Genomic DNA, 23,109 nt, shown 5'->3' with positions numbered 1-23,109 from the left:
TTTGGAATATAACATCGCTCGCTGTCTTCTTTCATCTTTTTTTTTTTTCTTGGGGGGGGGGGGGGGCAATGCAGTGTTTTGCAGCCCTGATGTTTTTGCGATTGCATCTGCATCTGTTCACCATGATGAGGAAAGAAGAGCCAAGTGACCCTCTCCTGGTGACAGGGCCTTGAGGCGCGGGTGCGAGAAGGGAAAGGCTTTCTTGAATGTGCAGTGTTTTAGTGAAGAGAGAGAGAGAGAGAGAGAGAGAAGGGAGGAGAAAAACCAGCCGCTGCTCAGAGCTCGCGCTGGTTCTCACCTATGGAGGCGAATCTTGATTTTTAAACTCAGAAGAGTGAAGCGGCCTCACTGACGGGAGCCGAAGCCTAAACTCTTACAAAGCTCCCAGTCTGCCTCTGGTCTACTGTGTATTTATTTCATTGTTTAAAAAAGTTACAGGGATACCAACGACCAAGGCTGAGAAGAAACTGCATGGTCACAGGTCGAGGGGCTCAGTAGATTGGCAGCAAAAGATCACAGCCAAGACGTGACCTCGTTCTTGAACGACTGTGAATAGTGGATTATTCTCGATCGGAGTCAATAACTCTGCATCGACTGGTTAAAGGGATAGCGCGGCGATTTTGAAGTGGGGGTTGTTTGAGTCACCAATGCATAGTTTATATGTCACCTCATGGCGATCGGCGATGGCGTTCAGCGAAAAGCGGCTTTTTTCGGGAACATTTTTAAATGCTCTCCGATCAACTGAACGCTAAAGGATGTATTTTTTTTCGCCTGCAAAAATACATCCTCTAGCGTTCAATTGAACCGATTTGCGCTACATCCACTTCTCCTCCCAACTCCATTACATGACATCGCTGATCACCGTCGCCATAAGGAAACATATTAATCTATGCATAAGTAGCTCATACAACCCCACTTCAAACTCACTGAACTATCCCTTTAAGAGTGGTGATAAAATTCATCCGGGAACTGTTAAAAGAACAATCCGGGGGTTCGGATGCCGACGAGTCCTCCAACTCCAGGGATGTGAGACGATTATTGGAGCTTGGACTTATAGAGAATCTATTACCCGCTACATCAAATTATATTTACTTGTCAGACTTTCTCTCCAATCTTTGGGGGGGTTTGTTTTTGTTGTACTTTTACCTCTTCAGCATCCCCAAAAGCATATTCAAATATTATTCAAATTATTCCGCTCACGACCTAAAGAGCTGCTGCACCCAGTGGAATTTGCAAGTAGACGTTGCTTCGTGTTAATGGGTCGCAAACAGAATAAAGTGGAGAGCCAATGGTTTCTGTGGCTGTTTTGTTTTAAAAAAACGCCCGACAAAGGTCACACATCAAAAAGTGTTGACAGTGTGCTGTACATTATGTCTTGATCATTGTTAGTGATGTCTTTCTCCAGTCTGTATTCAGGTGTGCCAAAATACTTTTCTTATACTTTGTTTTTGATTTGATTTTTTTTAAAAATTTATTTGATGACAAATAGTTTGCGAATATATTCTGAAACAAGGTGTTTGTAACTGTGACAGTCTTATTTGCCAGATTTCAGGACACAATCACCTTATAGGACATGTCCGAAACCTGCATGTCGAGTTACGAGTTGAACATAAGGACAATAAACTTGCACATCTCTTATTTTCAAACCTCCTGGACGTGAAAATAAGATTCTGCCAAAGACGTTTGTGTTCCCGAAACAAAAACAAAAAAACAGCCAAACGCTAAAACTACACTAACTCTAAAAGTGAAGCTGTAAACGTGCAAAAATAATATCTAAACACGCTTGTTTGTGTGTGTCGGAATAATAAAGACGTTTCGTTTGGAAGATGAAAGTAGCCGGATGCTTAGAGGCTTTTCTTACAGCACAGTTGTGACCTTGGTAATCTCTTCGACGAGCGCCTCCCAACCACTGTTTTACTCCGTTAGAGGCTTAATAAAGACATAATCCCGCTTTCTGTCATCGCAACCAGCGAATCGTCCTCGAAATGCTGAGCTGGATCGTCTCGAAAACTTTATTAAACCTCATATGGGTAAAAAATAAATGCTGCTCTTTGAGACTTCACATTGGAAGTCTGTGGTTGAAGAGAGGGAACCACCAGAGAAGTTGACATTAACTTTCCAGTCCTGGTCGGTCTCTCACTCACTCACTCACTCACTCACTCACTCACTCACTCACTCACACACTCACACACTCACACACTCTCACACTCTCACACTCTCACACTCTCTCACACTCTCTCACACACACACACACACACACACACACACACACACACACACACACACACACACACACACACACACACACACACACACACACACACACACACACACACACACACACACACACACACACACACACTCCTCTGCCTCATTCCGCTCGCAACCACCAACAACGCCGCTGTTAAGATCACTGGACCTTCCAACCTCACAGACGTCCACACACCATGCGCACAGTTCACAGTTCACAGAGCATTCAGACCCTGGTATCCAGAGTGGACACACTGACGCCTCCAGCTGAAGATCGAGGCAGCGACCAGTCAATTAAACACCTAACGCATCCCACCAAAGCAGGGGGAAGACCAGGGGAGAACCTTCTCCTCGACCCGGTCGAGAGAGATTCACCACAACTGACGGAGCAAAGCAGCAGCAACAAGTCTGTCGGAGGAGGAGGAGGAGGAGGACCGCATCCTCCTCCTCCTCCTCCTCCTGACCACAGGCAGCACGGTGTGTGTGTGTGTGTGTGTGTGTGCGCGCGCTGTAGGTATGGATTCATTGTTGTCACAACTGATCAATGAGGTGTTTTTTTCTTTCTTCCTTCCTTTCACGGCTCTCGTCTCGAAGCAGCACAGATATGAAAAACACGAGGAGCAACATCCCTTCCTGCCTGTCGAGAGGAAACAAATATCCACAAAGAATAATAGAGTTGTACTCGCCGGTCACATTGTACGATAACATGAGGTCGAATTAAAGAGATTTAACTTCAACGTTGCCACTCCGTGCAATTAAATCTGTTCACTTTCAATTAAAAACACACTGAACACAGAAAACGACAAGGTTTGACTCGTGGGATGATTCTGATCATATTTCGGCCCCATAAAGCAGCGTGTCTTTACTTGTCTGTACTAACAACGAGAAAGAAATACAGAACCAACAACCAACTATGAAATCATCCAGCCTGCCTGGTGTGTGTGTGTGTGTTTTCTTTTTCCTTGTTGCCACTCAGGCTCTCAGGATCAGTAGCCTTCACAACCTATGGAGCAGAATCTGTCACTGGCAATAATTAGCAGCAACCTCCCCCCCCCCCCCCCCCCGTGCGTCACGTAACTGGTGCCAGCAGCCTGTGATCCTGGAGAGAAAAAAGAAAAAAGAAGCCCGAGACTAATTTAAAAACTGTCGGATGTTTAGAGGCAGAATTTCGAAAAACCCGGACCCGGAGCGGGATGCGGGATGCGGGATGCTGCAGGAGCCGCCGCTGATGCTGATGATGCTGATGATGCTGATGATGCTGATGATGCTGTGGCCGCTGATTTCAGCACCGCGACACAAGGGACAGCTCCGCGGGAGCCGGACCACTCACCTCCGAGGGCGCAGAGCGACGTGCACACGAGCGCGAGGAGGCTCGCGGCGCTGCGTCCCGAGCCCGGTCGCTCCAGCGGCCACATCGTTAGAAGCTTCTTCTTTTTTTTTTAAAAAGCCAGAACAGTCCGTGAGCGAGGAGGGCTCCTGCCCGGCTGCGAGATCTCAGGCGCTCGGAGCTCGTCTACATCTTCTCTCTCTCTCTCTTTCTCTCTCTCTCTCTCTCTCTCTCTCTCTCCTCCACATTTTTTTTTTCTTTTTCGCCAACGACCAGCTGTTTGTGCATGACGTCATTCAGACGACGGCGGGACGGCGCCTCCTCTCATCTCTGATTTGACAACCTCAACATGTCGACTGCTCTCATTGGACCTGCGGCCCCGTCAGTCAGGCCGGACGGCGCACGACGTCGAGTGCACCGCAGAGCTCGACACCTCGGCGTCCGGACCACCACACACACACACACACACACACACACACACACACACACACACACTCCCCCCCACACACACACACTCCCCCCCACACACTACACACACACACACCGAACACACACACACACACACTCCCCCCCCACACACATACAGAACACACACATACACTCCCCCCCCCCACACACACACACACTATACACACACTACACACACCGAACACTACACACACACACTCCCCCCCACCCACACCCACGCACACACACACACACGAAATTTGAGGGAGGGGTTAGTGATACAGTATCTGAGCGGACCTGGCCAGTGTGCTTCAGATGCAACAGATATTAATAATTTTGAATTATTAATCATGTTCTCTTTAACAGCTCAAAAAAACATGCTTGATGTTATTTTATGCCTCTCATTCCATTATTGCATGTTTTATTTTGTAAATACATATTTTATTACATTGCTGCAAATTTATCTTATTACAATTGTTCTGTCTTTATTATTTAACTACTAATATTTTGACTAGAGCTTCTTGAATCGTGGATCGCTTTTAAAGGTGATTTTGGCCTCATTGCATGTTTCAGGAATTATGGTACAGGAAATAATGCACGACTCCCGTATGATTTCTCTTTGACCCCCCAGCTGGAAAAAAACACAACATTGTGAAATACAAGGGATTTCTATATGCGTTCTATATCTGTGATCGGCGGCGACTTTGAAATTCAAAGTTCTACTCCTCAAAATCACAAATACAGATTAGGTGAATTTAGATTTCTGTTAATTTTACAAAGCAAAAATAAACATAGAAAAAGTCACACTACACAAAACAAGAAAATTATACATTTGATCATGAAAATCCCTTATGTGCCTACTGATCGTTCACTTCCACATGTCACTTTGCTTGAATGTCCAAATCGCAGCGAAGGGTTGGATTTGGTTTTCAGAATAAAATAAAAGAAAAGATTGCACTGAAAGCAAGATGACAGAGCGTCCCAAAACAATCGCATATTTGTTCCTCAAAATCTATCTACAACTCATGTTTTAGCAGGGGGACGGCAGACTTGTTGGTGGGAATTAAAATGTTTCACAAATTGCCTGCGACAGAAAAATAATCCACTTCCACTGCAGGAACTGGCCGCTGTGACTCGTCGCTCACTCAGGATTATTTTTAGGCCGCTGGGCGACTTCGGCATGAGTCATAACTGTCCGAGCAGATCTGTCACGAGCGTGAATGAGCTCCCGAATCAGGTCGGTGTGTGTGATTTACAGTATTTGCCAAAACAAATTATTAAACATGAATTGTTTTTGTGCCTAACTAAAGAACAAATGACTGGGAGGTTTAATTTGATAAGCAGGCTATAGATTTCACATTGTAAACACATTCGATGCATAGAAATAAAACACGCTTTGTGTTTTGGGGTAGAGTAGTTCACAATTCAATCACAACAAATCTGTATTTCAATACAAAAGCCACATACATAAGTGTTTTGCTCTGACTAGGATATTTTGACACTTTTTTTATCTAAAAAGGGGGAAATCTTCCTCACTTACCTTCCTCTACTGTAAGGTCAGAGGTCAGAGTCAGTCACAGAACATGGGGTGACAATATCAACTCAAAAACAAAAGATTCCTCGACCAAGAGCTTTTATTCTGCCAAAAGCTCAACAACAATATTGCATGAAGTACATTTGGGTGACCGAGTGAGGTGGACTATATGAGAAAAGGTACTGTAGGCGTTGAATCAGGAGCAACTTAGTTTGTGTCGTTCACGTCACATTGATGAGGACATACACAAAATGCAGCGAGGAACTGCTCGTCTGTGTTGAGACCATATCCGCCACGCGCCGATAACTGGCAGAGTACTGCTGGGAGCAGTAGGGAGTTTACGACAAAAGTTTTCTTCCAAGTTGTAAAGATCGCCCGGTCCCCTGGAAACCACACAACCCACGCACACAGCAACCCCGTTGTGTCCGGCTGCGCTCATCATTAAATATACAGCCTGTGGTATCCTTCTACGGCTGTAGACACAATTTATCACTTGAAAGGTGCACATCACGGATACGACTTTAACAGGGAAGGTCTTGTGGCCTCCTATAGGTTTAAACACTTGACCCTTTTTGTCTTTTTTTATAGTGGTTGGTGTTCTGTGTTTGGACACACACGCCTGCACACGGGTGTTAATGAGAGCATCTGTCTGCGTGTCAGACCTCCTGCCCCCCCCCGCCCCCGACCGCCTCTTAACACGCCGTGTGCTGGGACCTGGAGGTTGTGAAGTGTCCTGTCGGGGACAACGGGGACAAGCTCACCCAGACCCGGAGGCCACCGACAGTAATCATCCCCGCAATCAACAGCAGTCGCGAAGGGACAAAGAGTATGAGCATGAATCATCGTGGTTAACCCCCCCAGACTGATTAACATGCTACACTTCACTGGTCCGTCCCCCCCACCCCCCACCCCCCTCAGTATCTCCGGCGAGTTTCGCTCATTTGAATAAACTCTTAAACTTGTAAAAGCGGTTCACGCTGCTCGCCGATGCCTCCCACAGAGATATTTGGTGGAAAGAGGATGAAGGCATCACCAACAAACAGGTTGAAAAAATAAAAAAGTTGGTGGTAGGAGGAGGAGGTGGAGTGTGTTTGTGGGTGGGTGGCACACACACACACATCATGGCTGGAGTTATTTCTGCTCTCCCTGAGGTGAGGCTCTCCACAGCCTCAGAGCAACACAGTCATACACAGAGAAGCATGAGGCGCTTCCAGTTAAGCATTTTAAACCAGCCGGCTTCACGGGAAGACATCCAACACATTCCACATCCACGGCTGAATTTAATCCTTGGCCTCAGAAAAAGTGGAGTGGAAAAGATGAAGAAGGAGAAGAAAAAAAGTTACTTTTTGCCCGAGTGAACTCAAAATGCCCTATACCCAATATGCGAGCGCACACACCAACTGAGCGGCGCATGTTTTTCCGTCAAAGAGATAAATTGACAAACGGCAAGAGGAGGGGGAGAGGCGAGGAGAGGGAGGAGAGGCGAGGAGAGGGAGGGGAGGAGAGGAGAGGCGAGGCGAGGGAGGGGAGGTCGACCAGCTGGTCAAGTTAAGCTCTCGCCCTCTGTAGCTTAGCTTCGGTACATGGCACATTCTGCCTCCAGCATGCTATCTGCTGAGACCACATCCCGCTCCTGCTTGCTATAACACGACATTTGCACAATGACAGAAACACGAGTTATCCGCATTAAAGATAAGTGCACAGAGCTCTGCGCTGATTTTCCCCCTCAAAACTGCTCATCTGTAAATATCAGAACTTGCAGCATGTGTTATCACAAAATGCCCTCAGCCTGAAAAATGTCAAGTGTGTCTCCACGTGTGCCTCTACACCCCTCTGTACGTCGAGAGCAAGTGGGGATATTTACGGCTGAACAGTGCCCCCCTGATGATCTTTTTACTTCGCTCCTGTTCTTCTAATCAGGTTCTGTTAAGAGGCAGTTTACGGTTTCCGAATGAAAAGACAACACGATTAAGTTCACATTTTCACCGTTTGTTTTTTTTTAATTCCCCATTTACAGTATTTGATCAAATCCACCAACGGAAACAGTTAAAAAAACAACGGGTTGCATTCACACTGGTATAGTAACAGTTAAGGCACAACCTAACAGTGGAAATGGCCCAGAACAACCACTCATCATCCAATCACTCCCCCAACTATCAACGGTTGTGTGATTCCACTGCTGCAATCATTTTTGAATAGTGTTTTCTCCATTCATTCAGGAATAAAACTACAAGAGACTCGTAAAAATAACGCGCAACTCCGGTAAGTCCTATAGTTCTGCACCTGCTAAGTGATCATTACATCCTGAACACTCCGAAACGCGTCTTCTTCGTCGGTGCGTTCAGTGCCGCACTGAGACTCAGTCCCAGAACCAGACGGGTGTCGGCAGGATCGATGATCCCGTCGTCCCACAGTCTGTAAGAAGCAATAGACACAATTCAGTGGTGCGATTTTGTCTTGGTCTCCCTGAATAATTATGAAAGTATGTTCATCTATGCAAGTTTTTTTTTTTTTTTTAACCTCCGTGAAAGGTGTGATTGGTTCGGTTGGTCTGTTTGGTAACAGGTTCACTCGTAAAGCTACGGGTAGATTTGCGTGAACATTTAATCAAGGATAAGTCTTAACCATGGTAACGGGTGATTACATTTTGGGAGGGATCTGGATCCAGGAATTGTTTTTAAAAAGAGTCACTATTGTGAGATTAAAGGGCAAAACTTGACATTTGGAGTCATTTATTAAAAAATATGTAGGTCAGATGGAGTAAGGAAAGTTTTGAGTGAAACAGAATATAGATTGGAGATTTCTCAGCCTCAGCGCTCTTGTTCCACCCTTTTCAGACCTTGCTTTTTGTTTTTCCGAGCCCGACACAATTTTCCACCGTAAATTATGCTCAAAGCAATGTTTTCAATCATCGGTTACCGTGTTACCGTACTAATGGCTATAATGCTGGTTTTACACTCAATTATTTACAGCAGCACTATTTTCTAAAATGCACCATAGAAATTAGTATATTACAAACCAACGAAACCTCCTTTTCTTATTGACATATTCTTACAATCTCTTTACATAATAGAGCGCGCCGCATCGAGGACCAGTAGGAGTTTAACAAATCATCAAGTAATCTGGATATTTTCTCGGTTAACAGAATAATAACTTAAATGTCAAAAACGGTTAAATTAGATTCTTGTAAGAGCCTAAAGTGAAATCTTCAAATCAATGCTCAAAAACCCCAAATCTATTTTAAATCTTAACAATTTCATATGCTTTTTGAATCTTGATTATTCTCTCTGAAATGTATCTAATCCATTACAAGTCAGTTTTACGTTTCATGCTGTTGGACAGTACACACTTGCGTTCTGCTCATATACAGTATGACTTCATGAAAAACAAAGATGGCTCATATTAGCATACAACAAAATGTCTAATGGAGAAGGAAATACACTCGAAAGTCATTTCAGCATCACTCCTCACGCATGAGGAGCCTTTATTGGGGTTTCTCCGCTCTTAGAGAAGCAGGATCAAATGACTTATATTAAAATAAATTAGAAAAAAATGCTGGTGGCTTGTTTTTGCACTCATCACAGCAGGTCAGAACATTTTCTCTCGTGCCATTGTGTAAAAACTGACAAGGAGCCTTTCAGTGCCTTGCTTTAACCACAGGACTGAGACGTGAAGTGCGACGCCTCGTGACTCACCTGGCGCTCGAGAAGTACGGGCTGCCTTCCGCCTCGAACCGCCGCACTATCGGCTCCTTCATGGCAGCCTCTTGTTCCGCTGTGAACTGTGAAGGAACCCGTGAGACAGCAGAACTGATTAGTTTGAATGGAAAGGAAAAAAGAAGAAGTTCCATGTGATCACACCCATTTGAACGCAGCTTGTTTGAATAGGTGCCAATGGTGATTTTTTTTTTGAAGGTTGTTGTGAAGTGTACAAGGCAAATTCATTAGTCATGGAGGCTGAAAGTAATGAGTCAATCCTTGTGGAAACACTGCGTTTAATGAAAATTCTCAGTCAATGCTGTTTTTTTTTTGTTCTTCTCGTCTACCCTTATTGATATAAATGGGAGTGAACAAAATATTAGGAACACCTCTTTATAGGAACAAAATCAAACATTCAGATCTACCGCACCACTGTAAAGCAGTTCCAACAAACACTGATTTAGGTTTTGCATCGAAATCTAATTTTCATTGTCGATTGATTGGCTAGTTATCCTATCAATTAATCAATTCATAATTTGGTCTAAAAATGGCAGAAAAGAGAAAACCATTAAAACTTCCAATATTTGAAGGTAGTCCCTTTTTGATAGATTTGAATGATTTATTCGTTTATTTCTTGAGGAAATCAAGATTTCCACCACAGTTTTATTCAGGCCTTTTTACTTGGTAAATGAGTTTAATTATTAAGTGATTACCAAAGCCGATTATTTTTTTCTGTGGATTAGCTAATCGACCAATCAGACAATCTTTGCAGCTTCAAGCTGATGATTAGTGTGATTTATTGCAAGCCTGCCGTATCAGACTGGTCCCTATGGACACAATTTAATGAGTGTGTACTGTATGTTGATTAAAGACAAGTTCTTATCCTGTCTTTTAGAATTATTCTTGTAATATTGTAAATATGTATCAAAAAGATCATTTTTAAGCATTAGCTTGTGGTGCTAACATGGGTCATAGTTTTGTGTTTACATTTTTAAAAGGATATACGTTTAGGCACAGTTTTATCAATGTCTCCTGATCTAACAACGTGGGTGAAGGAGGTGTGGGTGGAGGCCAAGAGTCCTCAACACCAACGCTTCTATTGAAAGATCCGATCAAATGGGAAGGATTCGATTTTTAAATCCCCTCGTGACTGAGCCCTGTTTCACTCCCAAATACGCACCATTACAAATGATAAAGATGCTCTACCTGCTGAGTTTTTGTTTTAGTTATTTTTCTGGCAGAAGTAAACGGGTGATGTTTGTCCTGTGTTCTTCATGAGCTGTGTTTTGAATGGTGCGGCTGCCTACATCTACAAAAAGATCTAAACTTTTTCTGACTGCGAAGACCAAAAAATTTGCGTTTGCTACCCTTTCAGTCATTTTAATGCTTTATAATGTTGAACCATCCTAACCACCGGGTTATTATGCGAGGTGTCACTCTGACGCTATTAATGCGGTTTTAATACACCCATAACAGCATACCTGCCACAGTTTAATTACATCCATTCGATCAGTGCACTTTTCAGGGCAAGTCATCACTGTTAACACTTCCCACTGATATAATTTTATCCTTGTATTAATTGCCATGTCAAACCATTACTGAAAGAAAAAAGCGTCTTTCATAAACTTTATGCTTTTGGCAGCAAATCTACCGAAGCTAATTGAAGCCTTTCCCAGTGAAGGACAGATGGGGGGGTGATTTATGCGAGTCGTTACCTCCTTTCCCTCGCGCGCCCTCTGATCCTTAGTTATGGTGGCCAGGACGGTGGCCGCCTGCTCGCCGCCCATGACGGAGATGCGAGAGTTCGGCCACATGTACAGGAACCGAGGGCTGCGGGAGGAGAAACAGAACAATGTCAATTTGCTTTTGCTTTAAAAAAGCAGATTAGAAAGCTACACTACAGGTGAACTAAAGTAAATTTGTACCAAATGATGACAAAACATGATTCATGAGGGATTAGGTTGTTTGAAGTAAATCCCTAAAGAATCCCCCCCAAAAAAACCAACCAAAGGTAACTGCAGCATAAAAATGTTCCAAACTGTAAACTAATCTATGTTGATTTAAAAAATTTCACCGGAGAACATTTGCCACTAGTGTCTAATTTTTTTACGACCATTTATTTTTTAAGATGAAAGGTCTGAGGAGTCAAATATTTAAAGGGATCACCGCGGATTATACACATCAAAGTCTGTTTACGGGATCAAGGGGAGTATTACTGCATTTATGGAAAAAAAATAAAGTAGCAGTACGCTGCCCTGCGTCGATACAGAGGGAATCTGTTGGGCCTGAAGATTACAAGTTTTGAAAACCAAACTTAATATAATCATCCCTGCAAAAATTTTGATCCTTCTTTTCAAACTGTCCATCGTCAGCCCGACAATATTATGGGAAACGTATGGTAAATGGATAGGAATACTCAAGCATCCCCTCATTCTCTGTCTCTTATTGTTCCTGTAGAAGCAATATTGTTGGGGGAGATTATCTAAATCCAAGGAGTGGTTGTCGGCGTTGGAAAATTCAGACTGAATTGAATTAAGGCTTCTTCAGTTCTTTGATTTCAGAACAGAAGAAGCCTCTTGGATGAGAGTTGAAACGTCTTCGAGCATCTTTAACCGAGTCCAGATGCCCTCGACTCAACTCTTCTTAGATAACCACGACCTCGATGACTGGGAACCCTTGACAGAATTAAAATTGATGCTTTTATCGTAAAACACATTTGTTTCTTCTGCACTGAAAGCCTCTTCACCTGCTGTTACAAAAAGGTCACTTGCACCCAGATGTGAAAATACAGGGGGCGTCTGCTGCGTATGAGTATTTTCACACCTTAATTATTCACAAACAATTCTGACACAGATAACGGGTTGAGGTACCGGGTTGCTGTTTTGTTCTTTTGTGACTCACTCACTCGTTGAGCCTTTTCGTACCTGTAGGCTCTGCCGCACATGCCGTAGTTCCCTGCGCCATAGGAGCCTCCGATGATCACGGTAATCTTGGGTACATTGGCACACGCGACTGCGGTCACCATCTTGGCTCCGTCCTTGGCTATTCCTCCCGCTTCATACTCTCTACCCACCATGAAACCTGAGAGGGAGCAGGCAGATTGCAAATAAAAAAACTGTGTTGACTTGGTGTGTGTGTTTGTGTGTATGTATGTGTGTCAAGGGAGGAACGTCTGAGTGGGTTAGAAATAAATATTTAATGAGCAACAAGTAAAACTGAGAGAATGTTGATAAAGATTTGTACATGAGGCCGTACGAGTATTGTTTTACATGCAGAGTTCATTAGGTGCCTCAGAATCCATTAAAAGCCACAATACTTCTCAAATGGTACTTTTACCAATGTCCAGGCACAACACTGATAATAATTACTATCCTATCATATTATGTCAGTGATCCTCGAAGCTCATTAACAATTCTCACTGACCTGTTATGTTCTGTAGAAAAAGAAGGGGGATGTTCCGTTGGCAGCACAACTCGATGAAATGCGTCCCCTGAAAAGAAATTCAATATTCAATGAATTCTTCACCCAGAGGAACAAAAAAACACAAACGACTTCAGAAAGAAATGACAGGGTAGTAACAATTTCTTCTTTTTATTATTATAATTGAGAAATAAGCAAGAATGTGAGCTTTAAATGAACTTGCTGAAGAAACTGCAGTGTAGAAATGTCAAAAAAAGAAACTTCCTCATGTGTCCTGTGATCTGTATGCCTCACCTTAATCAGTCAGGACAGAAACTTTTTATCGGGACGAGAGGGACATCATCTGGCTTCACACACTGGCTTTGTATTTCCTACACGTATACTTTGAAATGAAGGCGCCGAACGCCTTTCAGCCTCGCCAAGAAATTTCCCAGTCGTGTCAACATGGCGCTGCCAGCAGCTATTGCACGAGGCGAACGGGGCACAAAAGACCGCGCGAAGCGTGGAGACACCTGATTTACATATACTTTGTGTTGCTGAATTACTCAGCTGTTTTTCTTTACTTTGGCATTTACCTCTACTGGCTTTCTTTTCGGCGGAGCGGCCCGCCCCGCCCCGCGCAATTGCAAAGCGTAAACAGAGCGGCTGTCCATTAGAAAACTGTCACTTGGTGAAAAATGATCCGTCCAGGTTTGCTTCCCGCTGTGTGCACAGCAACAGAAATCGAATCTTTTTTTCCCGTTACCTCTCCCGTTCACAAGCACAAATACCAAGGGAAAAGCTTTTAACATATTTACAGTTAGCGTGATGGACGCCCCGGCACGTCTTAAGTAATGACGGCGCGTCTTCAAAATGCAGGTGCTGGATTGATTTTTCTTGGATATGCTCTCTGGGCTCGTCTGTTCCACGTCTGTGTCCGTCTGAAGCGGCGCGTCTCGCCTCTTTCAACAGTAATTGCGCTGATGAGATGTTCATACTGTCATATTGAGACCTAACGGAAAATAAATCAAAGAAGCCTTTTCTCCCCCCCCCCCGCCCCAAGCTTGTCATCTAATTCAAAACGTGTGTGAAAAACTTATTAGATCTATAATCACAAATTCAGCTCCTCGTCTTTCCTACAAGGCTGTGGAAAGTTCAGGTATGTTCACGGCTTGTGAATTAAGTGAATTATCTTGAATGAAAATGATGATCTTCCACCGTCCACGGTCTCTAAATGCTATGCTATTGCGATGCCATTTCATCAGCGCACTCGTGAGATGTTCCAGACAAGTGCAATTTGAGAGCTTATTGTACGAGATAAACGCGGCGCCACGACTGTGAAGGGTCATCGCGGCAAAGCCAGCCACAAAGCTCCCACAAGAGACAAGGATTGGTATTTAGTTTTGTAAGCAGCGAATCCCTGTGAAGAATTTCCCTGGAAACTGGTTCAGTGTTAACAATTTCAGAGGCTCATAACCGGTACAGTGCTTATTCTTTTGAAAACTCAACAATGATCATGAGACTTCTTTTTTGACATTTTACAGGTGTTTCCTGTGTAGAGCTCATGAAAACACATGCTATCCGCTGTACAATCTGAACTTTGTGTTAATTGTGAGATGTAAATTTAGATACGGAACACACCATCCATACAGAGACCATTCACTTTTTACAGTTTAAGTCAAGGACATTTACCTTTTTTGCAGATTCTGAAAACAAGACTCCGTTGTTGCCAATGATTCCGACAGGGTAACCAAATATTCTTGAAAATCCTGGAGAGGCACAGATTGGAAGTCATAAAGGTGAGGTTGGTAGATTAAGTATGACAACCCCCCCACACACACACACATTTCAGTGTCGAAGAAATTGGAAAAAAACAACAACTATTATTTCACATCACCTGTAACAAGTGTGTCTCCATAAAAAGCCTTGAACTCGTCAAATCTGCTGCCGTCCACAATTCTAGCGATAACCTGCAAATTAAGTATGCTAGAGTTAGACAAGCCATTTTCCTGAACTTCTCCGGAGGGGCTGAATGCAAGAACACAACATGTCCGCAAATGTTGCTCTGGAAAGTGGTCCGGAACTTTCCCGAGAATATCAGCGAGTCAGCTCATGTGAGAATACAGAAGAAAAAATCTCCGGAGAATTCACAGCGAGCAAGTGGGCGAGTTGATGATGGGTTCCAAAAACCTCTGCTTTTCGGTGGATGAATTATCATCATGTCCATGCTCTGCACAGACGCCGCAGAATGTTCCGGAAAGGTTGCTGCTGTTGTGAACGCATTCCGATTCGGACAATCTCCTTTTGCGCTCATCACTAGTCCAGAAAATGTCCGGACTCATGCTTTTGTTTTATATGCATGTTCTGAAATCTGTATGTGTTGAGATGTGTGGCAAGCCACGTTCAATACATCTGTTATTCTCAACAAAGCCAAAGTGCAGGTGTTCCTTTTTTTTGTTGTTGTCAAAAATACATACTTTCTTTGGGTTGTTTTTTTAAAGAGTAAATTTCTAAAACTGCTGGACACCATGGTTTTTTGCAAACGGTATTCAAACAGACGTCAGTAGTTATAGCAGCAGGATGATGTATATTCAGTATGTTTTATATAAGCTCTCACACAACAGTGGAGGTCTGCGGCTTGGAGGAATAAAGTATGGCGGCATCAGGCTTTAGCTACACAGACAAGACTTGTGAGGAGGATGAATTGATTATTGGTTTTGTTTTTTTCCACAGGCACTGTTAAAAATAAGAAAAACATAACATCACCTAACTGTTTCTTTAAACAACTTGATTTAATGTCAGTGATTTATGGCCATCCCTTGTTGAATAGCTATTACAGTAAAAGAGCAGTTGAAGCGGTCAGTTGATCTTGCGTCTCCTAAATGGACTATCGATACTGTTCTACACCACGCACACTTTGACCTCACTGGGGTGAGCAGTAATTCCTGCTCGTGGATCTACATCAAGAATCAAAGGGCGCAGGCTCTGAACCAAATGAGATTGTCTGGCAAGCACTGCGAGAGCGAAAAAAAAAAGTGATTGATGCCAGTCGTCCATTATCGACTTGGCTCCCGACAGAGGGACCTGACAGCTAAACAGTGTTTAAAGTGCATTCTGTACCTGTATAAGACTGATTTTCCTATCTGATTTATAAATGATAAACTGTGACAAATCAAATTTATTAATGGCAAATCACACATCAAACAAAGGGCCTCATGACAAAATAATATACAAGTGTCTGAGTGGAGCTGAGGAATGATTTTTTTTAAAGGACTATCATGTCGTGTTTTCCCACTTTAAACAATTTTAGTTTCGCCAGAGTGTCGCCATGTTCATATCACTACGGGAAAGTACTTTTCTTCACATCCCCTCCACGTACAAACTCTCTTCTTATGAAAAAATGTACAGGTAAACTGGACACATACCTCTCTGACGTCAAAGTTACGTTTCAAGTTATCTCCGACTATGCCATAGAGTTCGTCTGCGGGGTAGAGAGGAGCTTCAGTAGGTTCTGTGGTGACCTAAAAATAAATAAATATATATATATATATATATATATATATATATATATATATATATATATATATATATATATATATATAAAACAGGCTCGGTCCTCAACATGGCATGATATCTTGATGAATGATACAATGTTAATGACTATAATAATTGCACTGACCTCGATGTTTTTCCTGTAGTTGAGGCTTCGCACCGTCTTTCTCGCCAAATGAAGCGCGTGGTTATCGTCCAAAGCGTAGTGGTCCGTCACACCCGATTTCCTGTAAAGTGAGCGGCGAATCAATCACTGGGAAATTATCGCGGCACACACATCACTGCTTAAAATAATAACGCTGATAGGAGCACGGTTTAATCGATGCAAAAGGAGGAGAATAATGATGCATAGATTGCAATGCCTGAAGCTTTTAATGGAGAAATATTTTTCAAGAAATAGGTTTTCCAAAAGAATAAGGTAAATTAGAATCATTGACATCTTATTGTGCTATATAATAATGAATAAATACTGCTGTTTATTTCATACTTGCAGTGAAGGTCAGCACCGCCAAGCTCCTCCGCAGAAACTTCTTCTCCAGTTGCAGCTTTGACCTGTCAAGACCGAAGCACAGAGAATGTCAATGACACTAGAACAACAAAATAAACCCGCAGTATTTTTTTTTGATATCACATGTAAGTGGTATGTCATTAAAACACCAACAATATTATAATCTTGTGATTAAATTGATGATGTTGGCAAAAACTTTCTCTGGTTTATAATGAACTAGGGTTGTATCGATAGCCAATGATCTCAGCGATCAACGATGGTCAGAGTGATTTCAGATTAAACCCAATGAAATGTTATCTTGTTTTGCCATTAATGTATTAAATTATTATTTGTAATAGCAGTAGTAGTAGCATTAAATTAATAACACGTTTAATTTAAAGTGATAGACAGACAGAACATGTTGGTTTTGGCAATTTCACAGGGAGACAATAAGAAGACCGGACATGATTGATCCCAAGATGGGAAATTCCGGAAAAAGATTGTTCAACTCTCATATGAACCGCCACCAGTCTGTCAACTTGACCCCCCGTCTACACCAAAATAGAAAAATGAGCAAACCAGTGGAGGTCCTCCGAGGAAAATAGTCCCTTGCTTCTGCACAATGATGCTTTCGTCTGCCATTGCCGGTACGTACGCTCCTCCGGCAGTGCAGGAGCCCATCACCACAGCGATCTGGAAAAAGAAAAGAAAAAACGGAATGAAACCTAGTAACGAAACAACGCAAAGAGTGGACAGACACGAATAGCTCTGACCAAAAGTGAGACGATACCGGTGCAGTAACAATTATGAAAACAATTTACTCCATTGCACACAACCACTGGAGTCAGCAGCTTCGTCACTTTTGATTTTACGCTGCATCATAACCCTTTGCTATTAAGTTTTCAATTGTCAGTGCAATTACCAACAATATTATGGGCATAACCCTAATAATAATTTTTATAACTTGACTTATATAGCAGCTTTCAGAGCAGCAGTTACAAAGTGCTTCACAAAGAGAACAAATCAAAACAAGAAAACAAAACATATCAGAAAACAAGCAAAAAAAAGACGCAAAATCATTTAAAGTCTAAACAAGCAAACTAGCAACAGGGATTTTAAATTCCAATCCAGCAGTCAAGTGGTAAATCTGACAGTAATACTAAATATGGCTCAGGGGAGAAATTTGTTTTTATAATATGTTAAGAAGAGAAGGACAATCCTTGAACTGCATGCAAGTCTACACGGAGAAAACAGTATTAGCATGAACTAATTAAACGGCATTCCAATTGTGGACGTTTAATGAATATATTCTGCAGTGTTCTTCACTCCTGGGTGCACTGGAGAGAGACTTCTCACCAGCGGCCCAACGCATTCGTCAGCTCTCTCTCTCACCGACAGCCTTGGTTTTTGTTTTTGTTTCTAGACAGAAGGACGTCTCTTCTCCAAAAGTCCAGAACGAGGTGGATTTTAGTTTCCCACCGAGTCAGATGAATGAACTACAACAGTGCACTTCATTTAAATGTATCTTGTCTGCCCCTCTGATAGAATTTTTCAGACAGCCATGTCATCTTTAAAGAGCTCAAAGAAACTATGAATCAAGGTATTTTTGGCAAGAATTATTTTACAAATATACTTAAGATAACAACAGGCTATATTAAAAGACAGTGACGGGGTTATGTTGAGCGTCACCTGTGCAATTCCATCTGACGACAGTCTGGCCTGGTTGAAGAAGATGCGTCCGAAATGATCTCTGTCTGGAAAGACGTCGGCCTGTCTGGGCAAATTGGCTCCTCCAGAATCCACTGAGGGAGACGAGAGCGTCAGGATATTTTGAGAACTCACAGATTATTATAAATCAACATTTGGCCCTGGGCTTTGTTTACTCCATTTTGCTTTATCTTCCGTCATATATATATAAACCTGCCGCCCGCAGCTCACAACCAGGGCCGTGTGGGATATCCCAAATCTACACACTGATTATAAACTACCAGACTTGAGAACAACTGCAAAGGACACAAATAATTTAATAATACTTCTAGTCTAGTCTGCTCATTATATAGAGGCACTGACGTACAATATTATGTAAGGGGGGGAACGAATACAGAAATGTAACTCACCTAAGTAGATGCATGGTAAGTGATTCTGCTGGGCGATTTCTTGAGCACGAAGGTGTTTCTTCACTGTGATTGGGTAGTAGGTTCCCCCTTTGACTGTGGCATCATTTGCAACAATAACACATTCCACCCTATGTAGAATTAAAAAAAAAAATCACTGAAACGTGTCCTGTGTACGGGGAAATCTAAAGTTTTAATCTATTAAAATGATACAAAAAAAGCTATTTACAAGTTACAAAGGATAAAATAACACCCTGTGTGATTATCATAAGCTTGAATAATTTCTAGCCAGTTCATTTTTCTGCATTTAGAAGCAAAAAAAAATCCAATTACATTTTTTGTGTATTTTGGCAAAATTATTTGCTCTAATCCAAATGTAGGTTTTAAAGTATGTAAGATCTGACTGTGATCAATTAACAGGTATTAATGGAGAGTGTTTCAGACCCAGCTGGTTCTTCACCAGGTCAAAAACTAATAAACGTTGTCTTTTTTATATACTATGTTGTGGCTTGTGTTTTGCAGGAGTCATTTTTTTATTGATGCTGCTTTTTTAATATCTTTGCACTTACTCGTAAATGTGTGACTATTACACCGCTACAACTGAGCAGATAAATATAAAGGGGAAAGGGGAGGTTCATTTCGCTCACCCTGACACTCGCCCAATCCCTGTAATTATACCGCCGGCTGGCACTTCCTCTTTCCCATACAACTCGTGTGCTGCAAACTGAGAGAATTCCAAGAAAGGGGTTCTGCAAGAAAATGGAATGAAAAAAAAAACTTAAAATGTACAGGCTTGTAATTCAAAAGGACACCAAGGTGGCTGACACCAACAGACTGATTCAGAAGGCCGGCTCAGTCCTGGAGGTGGAGCTGGACCAAGTACATCCCGGAGAGGAGCATGTTTTCAAAACTCCTCTCCTTCGTGGACAATGTCTCACACTAGCCAGAGACTCAGAAAGACTTGGTGCTACAATGAAAACCACAGGCGGTTCTTCCTGTGGCCATCCAATCTACTGCCACTACTGCTAACTTGATAACATTTGGTTTATTTTTGCAAATTCGGTTAATTTGCAGTTTCCACAAATGTTATGATTCTGGGTGCTCAGTATGACTGACACATGAAAGATGGAAGTTGATGTCTTACCCAGGATCCAGCAGTCTGTCTATACGCTCTCTGGGCAGGAGCTTCCCACGAGAGGTGTGAAGTCTTCTGGCTTTTTCTCCCCCACCTGAATCAAAAATGAATAATAAACATGCATGTTGACAAACAATCTAGCAACACTTTGACTGGTCCAGTGTTCATTTTCAAATTATTAGTATGATTCCAAGATTAGATCCAAACCCAAACATCAAGATAATCTTTTATTGATCCCCATGATGGGGGACATTTACACTCTATTGTGTCAACCCTCTTTAAATATACTATAATGCATTATTCACATTTGAAGACAGACACTCAAACACACAATATCTACTAATGGACCATGAGCAGGTTTACTAGTACGGAGCGAGGACCAGTATAAAAACATACACTCCTCATACCTACCCAATTTAATCTTCTCTGTCCGGCTTTTCAGTTCATCAACAATAACTTGCATCCGTTCGTAATTCTCCTGAAAAACAAGAGCATTAAGATAATTGTGCCGTTTGTTTCGTGCAAACTGATTTCTACTGATTACAGTTTGTGGCAAGACATATCACGACATTAAGAAACTGTTGCCAGAGAGTTGGCGAGTCCTTGAAGGCTTCGGTCAACAAAACAGTGAGTGTAACATACAGTAAAGCACAGGGGGGATCTCCCTCTCTGCCTTTTAATGAAAACACCTCTGTTATGTTGTAATAACACCCAGTAGTCATCTTCTGACATTTTTTCCCCATTAGAAAATAGGAAATGTGATGATTATGGAACTAATTAAATTGTTAAGGTCGGGCAATTGGTTCAATTCAAAATACAGTTTACTTCCCCTAACGCAGTCATCAAACTGCATTTTGTCAAGAGGAAATGAGAAAAGGTCAAGAACATAGCTGCAATAACCTTGATTTAATGTGGGACACAATCACTTAATAGACTTGTTTGTGCATTTTCAAACAAGTCTCAAGAGGCGCAAACGTACAGACAATGTGTCTGCAGTGCCACCTAGTGACACGTTTTGGTATTGCGTCAGTGAATTAGTTGGACACAATGACTGTACCAATATTTACATGACTTCATAACTTCACTCACTAACACTGTTGCGCATTGAAACCTCATACATTAGTAAACAGTGACTCTAATTTGCATTTTGCCCCCCCCCTGCCTTGGCCTTAGCCTTTTCTTTAATTTCCCCATGTTTGGTAATGTATTTATCTATTTCACAGTTGAATAACATTTTGTTTTTGCTTGATTTCGCCATTCATATATTTACTCAATATCCATATATTTTATCATTTGCTTTTTAATCCCCTCAGGCAGCAGTTGTCAGCTGTGTTTACGGAGAACCAGGGGCCTGCCTGCTGGGTGTCGGCCTGGTGACACAAGTGATATATACCTACACCAAGAATGTCCTTTGTGCACAGTTATACGCAAACACTACATCGTTTTATCTGCTGGGCACTTTACATACTTTAATGGTTATTTGTGAAAAAAAACAAAACTTAATGCACTAATACTTTTTACTCTTTCACAATCATAAAAGCCCCCAAAAAGTCAAACAGTAATTGTGGCATGTGCAAAGGTTTGGGCCAACTAAAAACAATATGTATTTTTTCCCAGGGGTGCACAAACTTTTTTTTTGTACAACTGTACACACCGTAAACAGTATATAAAGATGGCACACACACACAAATTTTCAATTTATTCTATTTATTTAGTTTCCTGTATATTACACATACTGTACAGTACTTCTTTTCTATTGCATATTTTCCATTTCTTTAGCCTTTCTATCCCGTGTGATTTTTGGGTTACTCTTGCATTTTCACTATTTAGAATTATTTATTGTACTGTATATATTACTTATCTTATTTTTTTGTTTTGTACTATTGCACCGTGGGTCCGAGATAAACGCTTTTTCAATTCCTCTGTATGTCTGGATCAATTTTGCAGGAATTGACAATAAAGTTAACTTGACTTGACTTGACACACACACACACACACAGACAGAAGTCTTCTCTTGTTTTATGCATGTTGAATTTATCTTTTCTTAAAAAAAAAATACATTTATGAATAAAGCCCTCTATGTAAATACATTAACAAAAACATTGACACAAAAAAGTAATTTGATGATGAAGATTATTGGAGTGGCACAAATGGGCTGTACAAGAAAACTTTGTTATCATCCAAAATATGCTTTGGACCTGACAAATGAACACATCTGGCTGTTGAAATAAGAAAAAGCACATGTTTTTGAGTGGGACGGATGAAATATAAGTAGCAGAGATCCCCTGCTGTGACACGTGGGGTGAACAGTAGAAAACACAGCTGTCTGCACAGACCGATCGATCGATCGGAGCTCGAGGCTTTGACCTCTCATCGAATCCGCTCAGACTCAAACGCACGTTCGTCTCGATGCTTGTCAGCATCAGATGACCTCGACGCGGTCACACGTTCACCCGTCGGGAGCCACGTCGCCTGGTCCGAACACCAACGTCGACATTAGCAAGCGAGGGGCGTTTGTAACATTTGACCATTTGTCGGCTACGTTAGCATCGGGCTAACGAACCTACCTGGTACACAGAGGAGTGCTTGTCCGGCTCGGAGCCGAGTCGGGCGACTGTGTCCGCATAGTAAGGTCTTGCACCCGCCACGGGCAAACTGCGACAGCGAAGCAGCCACGGTCGGACGGTCCGCAGAAGCATAGTTAAGTGTCCACTGCTGAGGAGACGTCAAGTTTTCAAAATGCTAGCTTGCTAGCTGACCTAGCGATGATCTTCTTCTTCTTCTTCGTCTTCTTTTTCTTCTTCTTCTTCTTCTTCTTCGTCTATGGTTAGCATGGGTAAGGAAGGAGGGAAAGCTCCACATCGCCCCCTGCTGTTCATATGAACTCTCCGCATGCACAACACATCTCATCGGATTGTTCGACATTTTTTTTTGGGAAACTGCATCAACGACCTGCCCGTTGTGAGGGTTATAGGCTTTGTTTGACTCAATACTTGAGAAAGATCCAACATTATTGTTTGGAAGAAACAGCCGTTTGTCTTATCTGTGCAATATTTATATTTATTCTCCATGTGTGTAACTATTGCTACTGTTCTGTATATGGTATTTTATATATCTTATTTATATTTTCTGTTATATTTTGTACATACCTATTGCTTTTTAAAAT

The 23,109-nt window shown here is 42.1% G+C and overlaps 2 protein-coding genes across 2 annotated transcripts in view; both read right to left on the bottom strand.

The window, feature by feature from the left end:
- Positions 1–4,046, bottom strand: part of tmem8b (transmembrane protein 8B) — a 33,914-nt gene extending 29,868 nt beyond the window's left edge. The window contains exon 1 of the mRNA XM_035640746.2: positions 3,581–4,046. Coding sequence (XP_035496639.2) covers positions 3,581–3,665 — 85 coding nt within the window. The 5' untranslated portion in view covers positions 3,666–4,046. The remainder of the gene's footprint in view (positions 1–3,580) is intronic.
- A 3,485-nt stretch (positions 4,047–7,531) lies between these two features.
- mccc2 (methylcrotonyl-CoA carboxylase subunit 2) lies at positions 7,532–22,755 on the bottom strand. The gene is made up of 17 exons (XM_035640679.2): positions 22,511–22,755; positions 20,355–20,421; positions 19,953–20,037; positions 19,456–19,557; positions 18,812–18,939; positions 18,384–18,496; positions 17,274–17,387; positions 16,695–16,759; positions 16,335–16,434; positions 16,081–16,176; positions 14,553–14,625; positions 14,348–14,424; positions 12,680–12,746; positions 12,181–12,337; positions 10,972–11,086; positions 9,254–9,339; positions 7,532–7,973 (listed from the first exon to the last, which is right to left on the bottom strand). The coding sequence occupies exons 1-17, from the start codon at positions 22,640–22,642 to the stop codon at positions 7,856–7,858; spliced, it is 1,695 nt and encodes a 564-aa protein (XP_035496572.1). The 5' UTR covers positions 22,643–22,755; the 3' UTR covers positions 7,532–7,855.
- Positions 22,756–23,109: the final 354 nt, after the last annotated feature.

This window comes from Scophthalmus maximus, chromosome 19, assembly GCF_022379125.1.
Source record: "Scophthalmus maximus strain ysfricsl-2021 chromosome 19, ASM2237912v1, whole genome shotgun sequence".
In the NCBI taxonomy this organism is placed as follows: domain Eukaryota; kingdom Metazoa; phylum Chordata; class Actinopteri; order Pleuronectiformes; family Scophthalmidae; genus Scophthalmus; species Scophthalmus maximus.
This window is presented reverse-complemented; position numbering and strand designations above follow the sequence as displayed.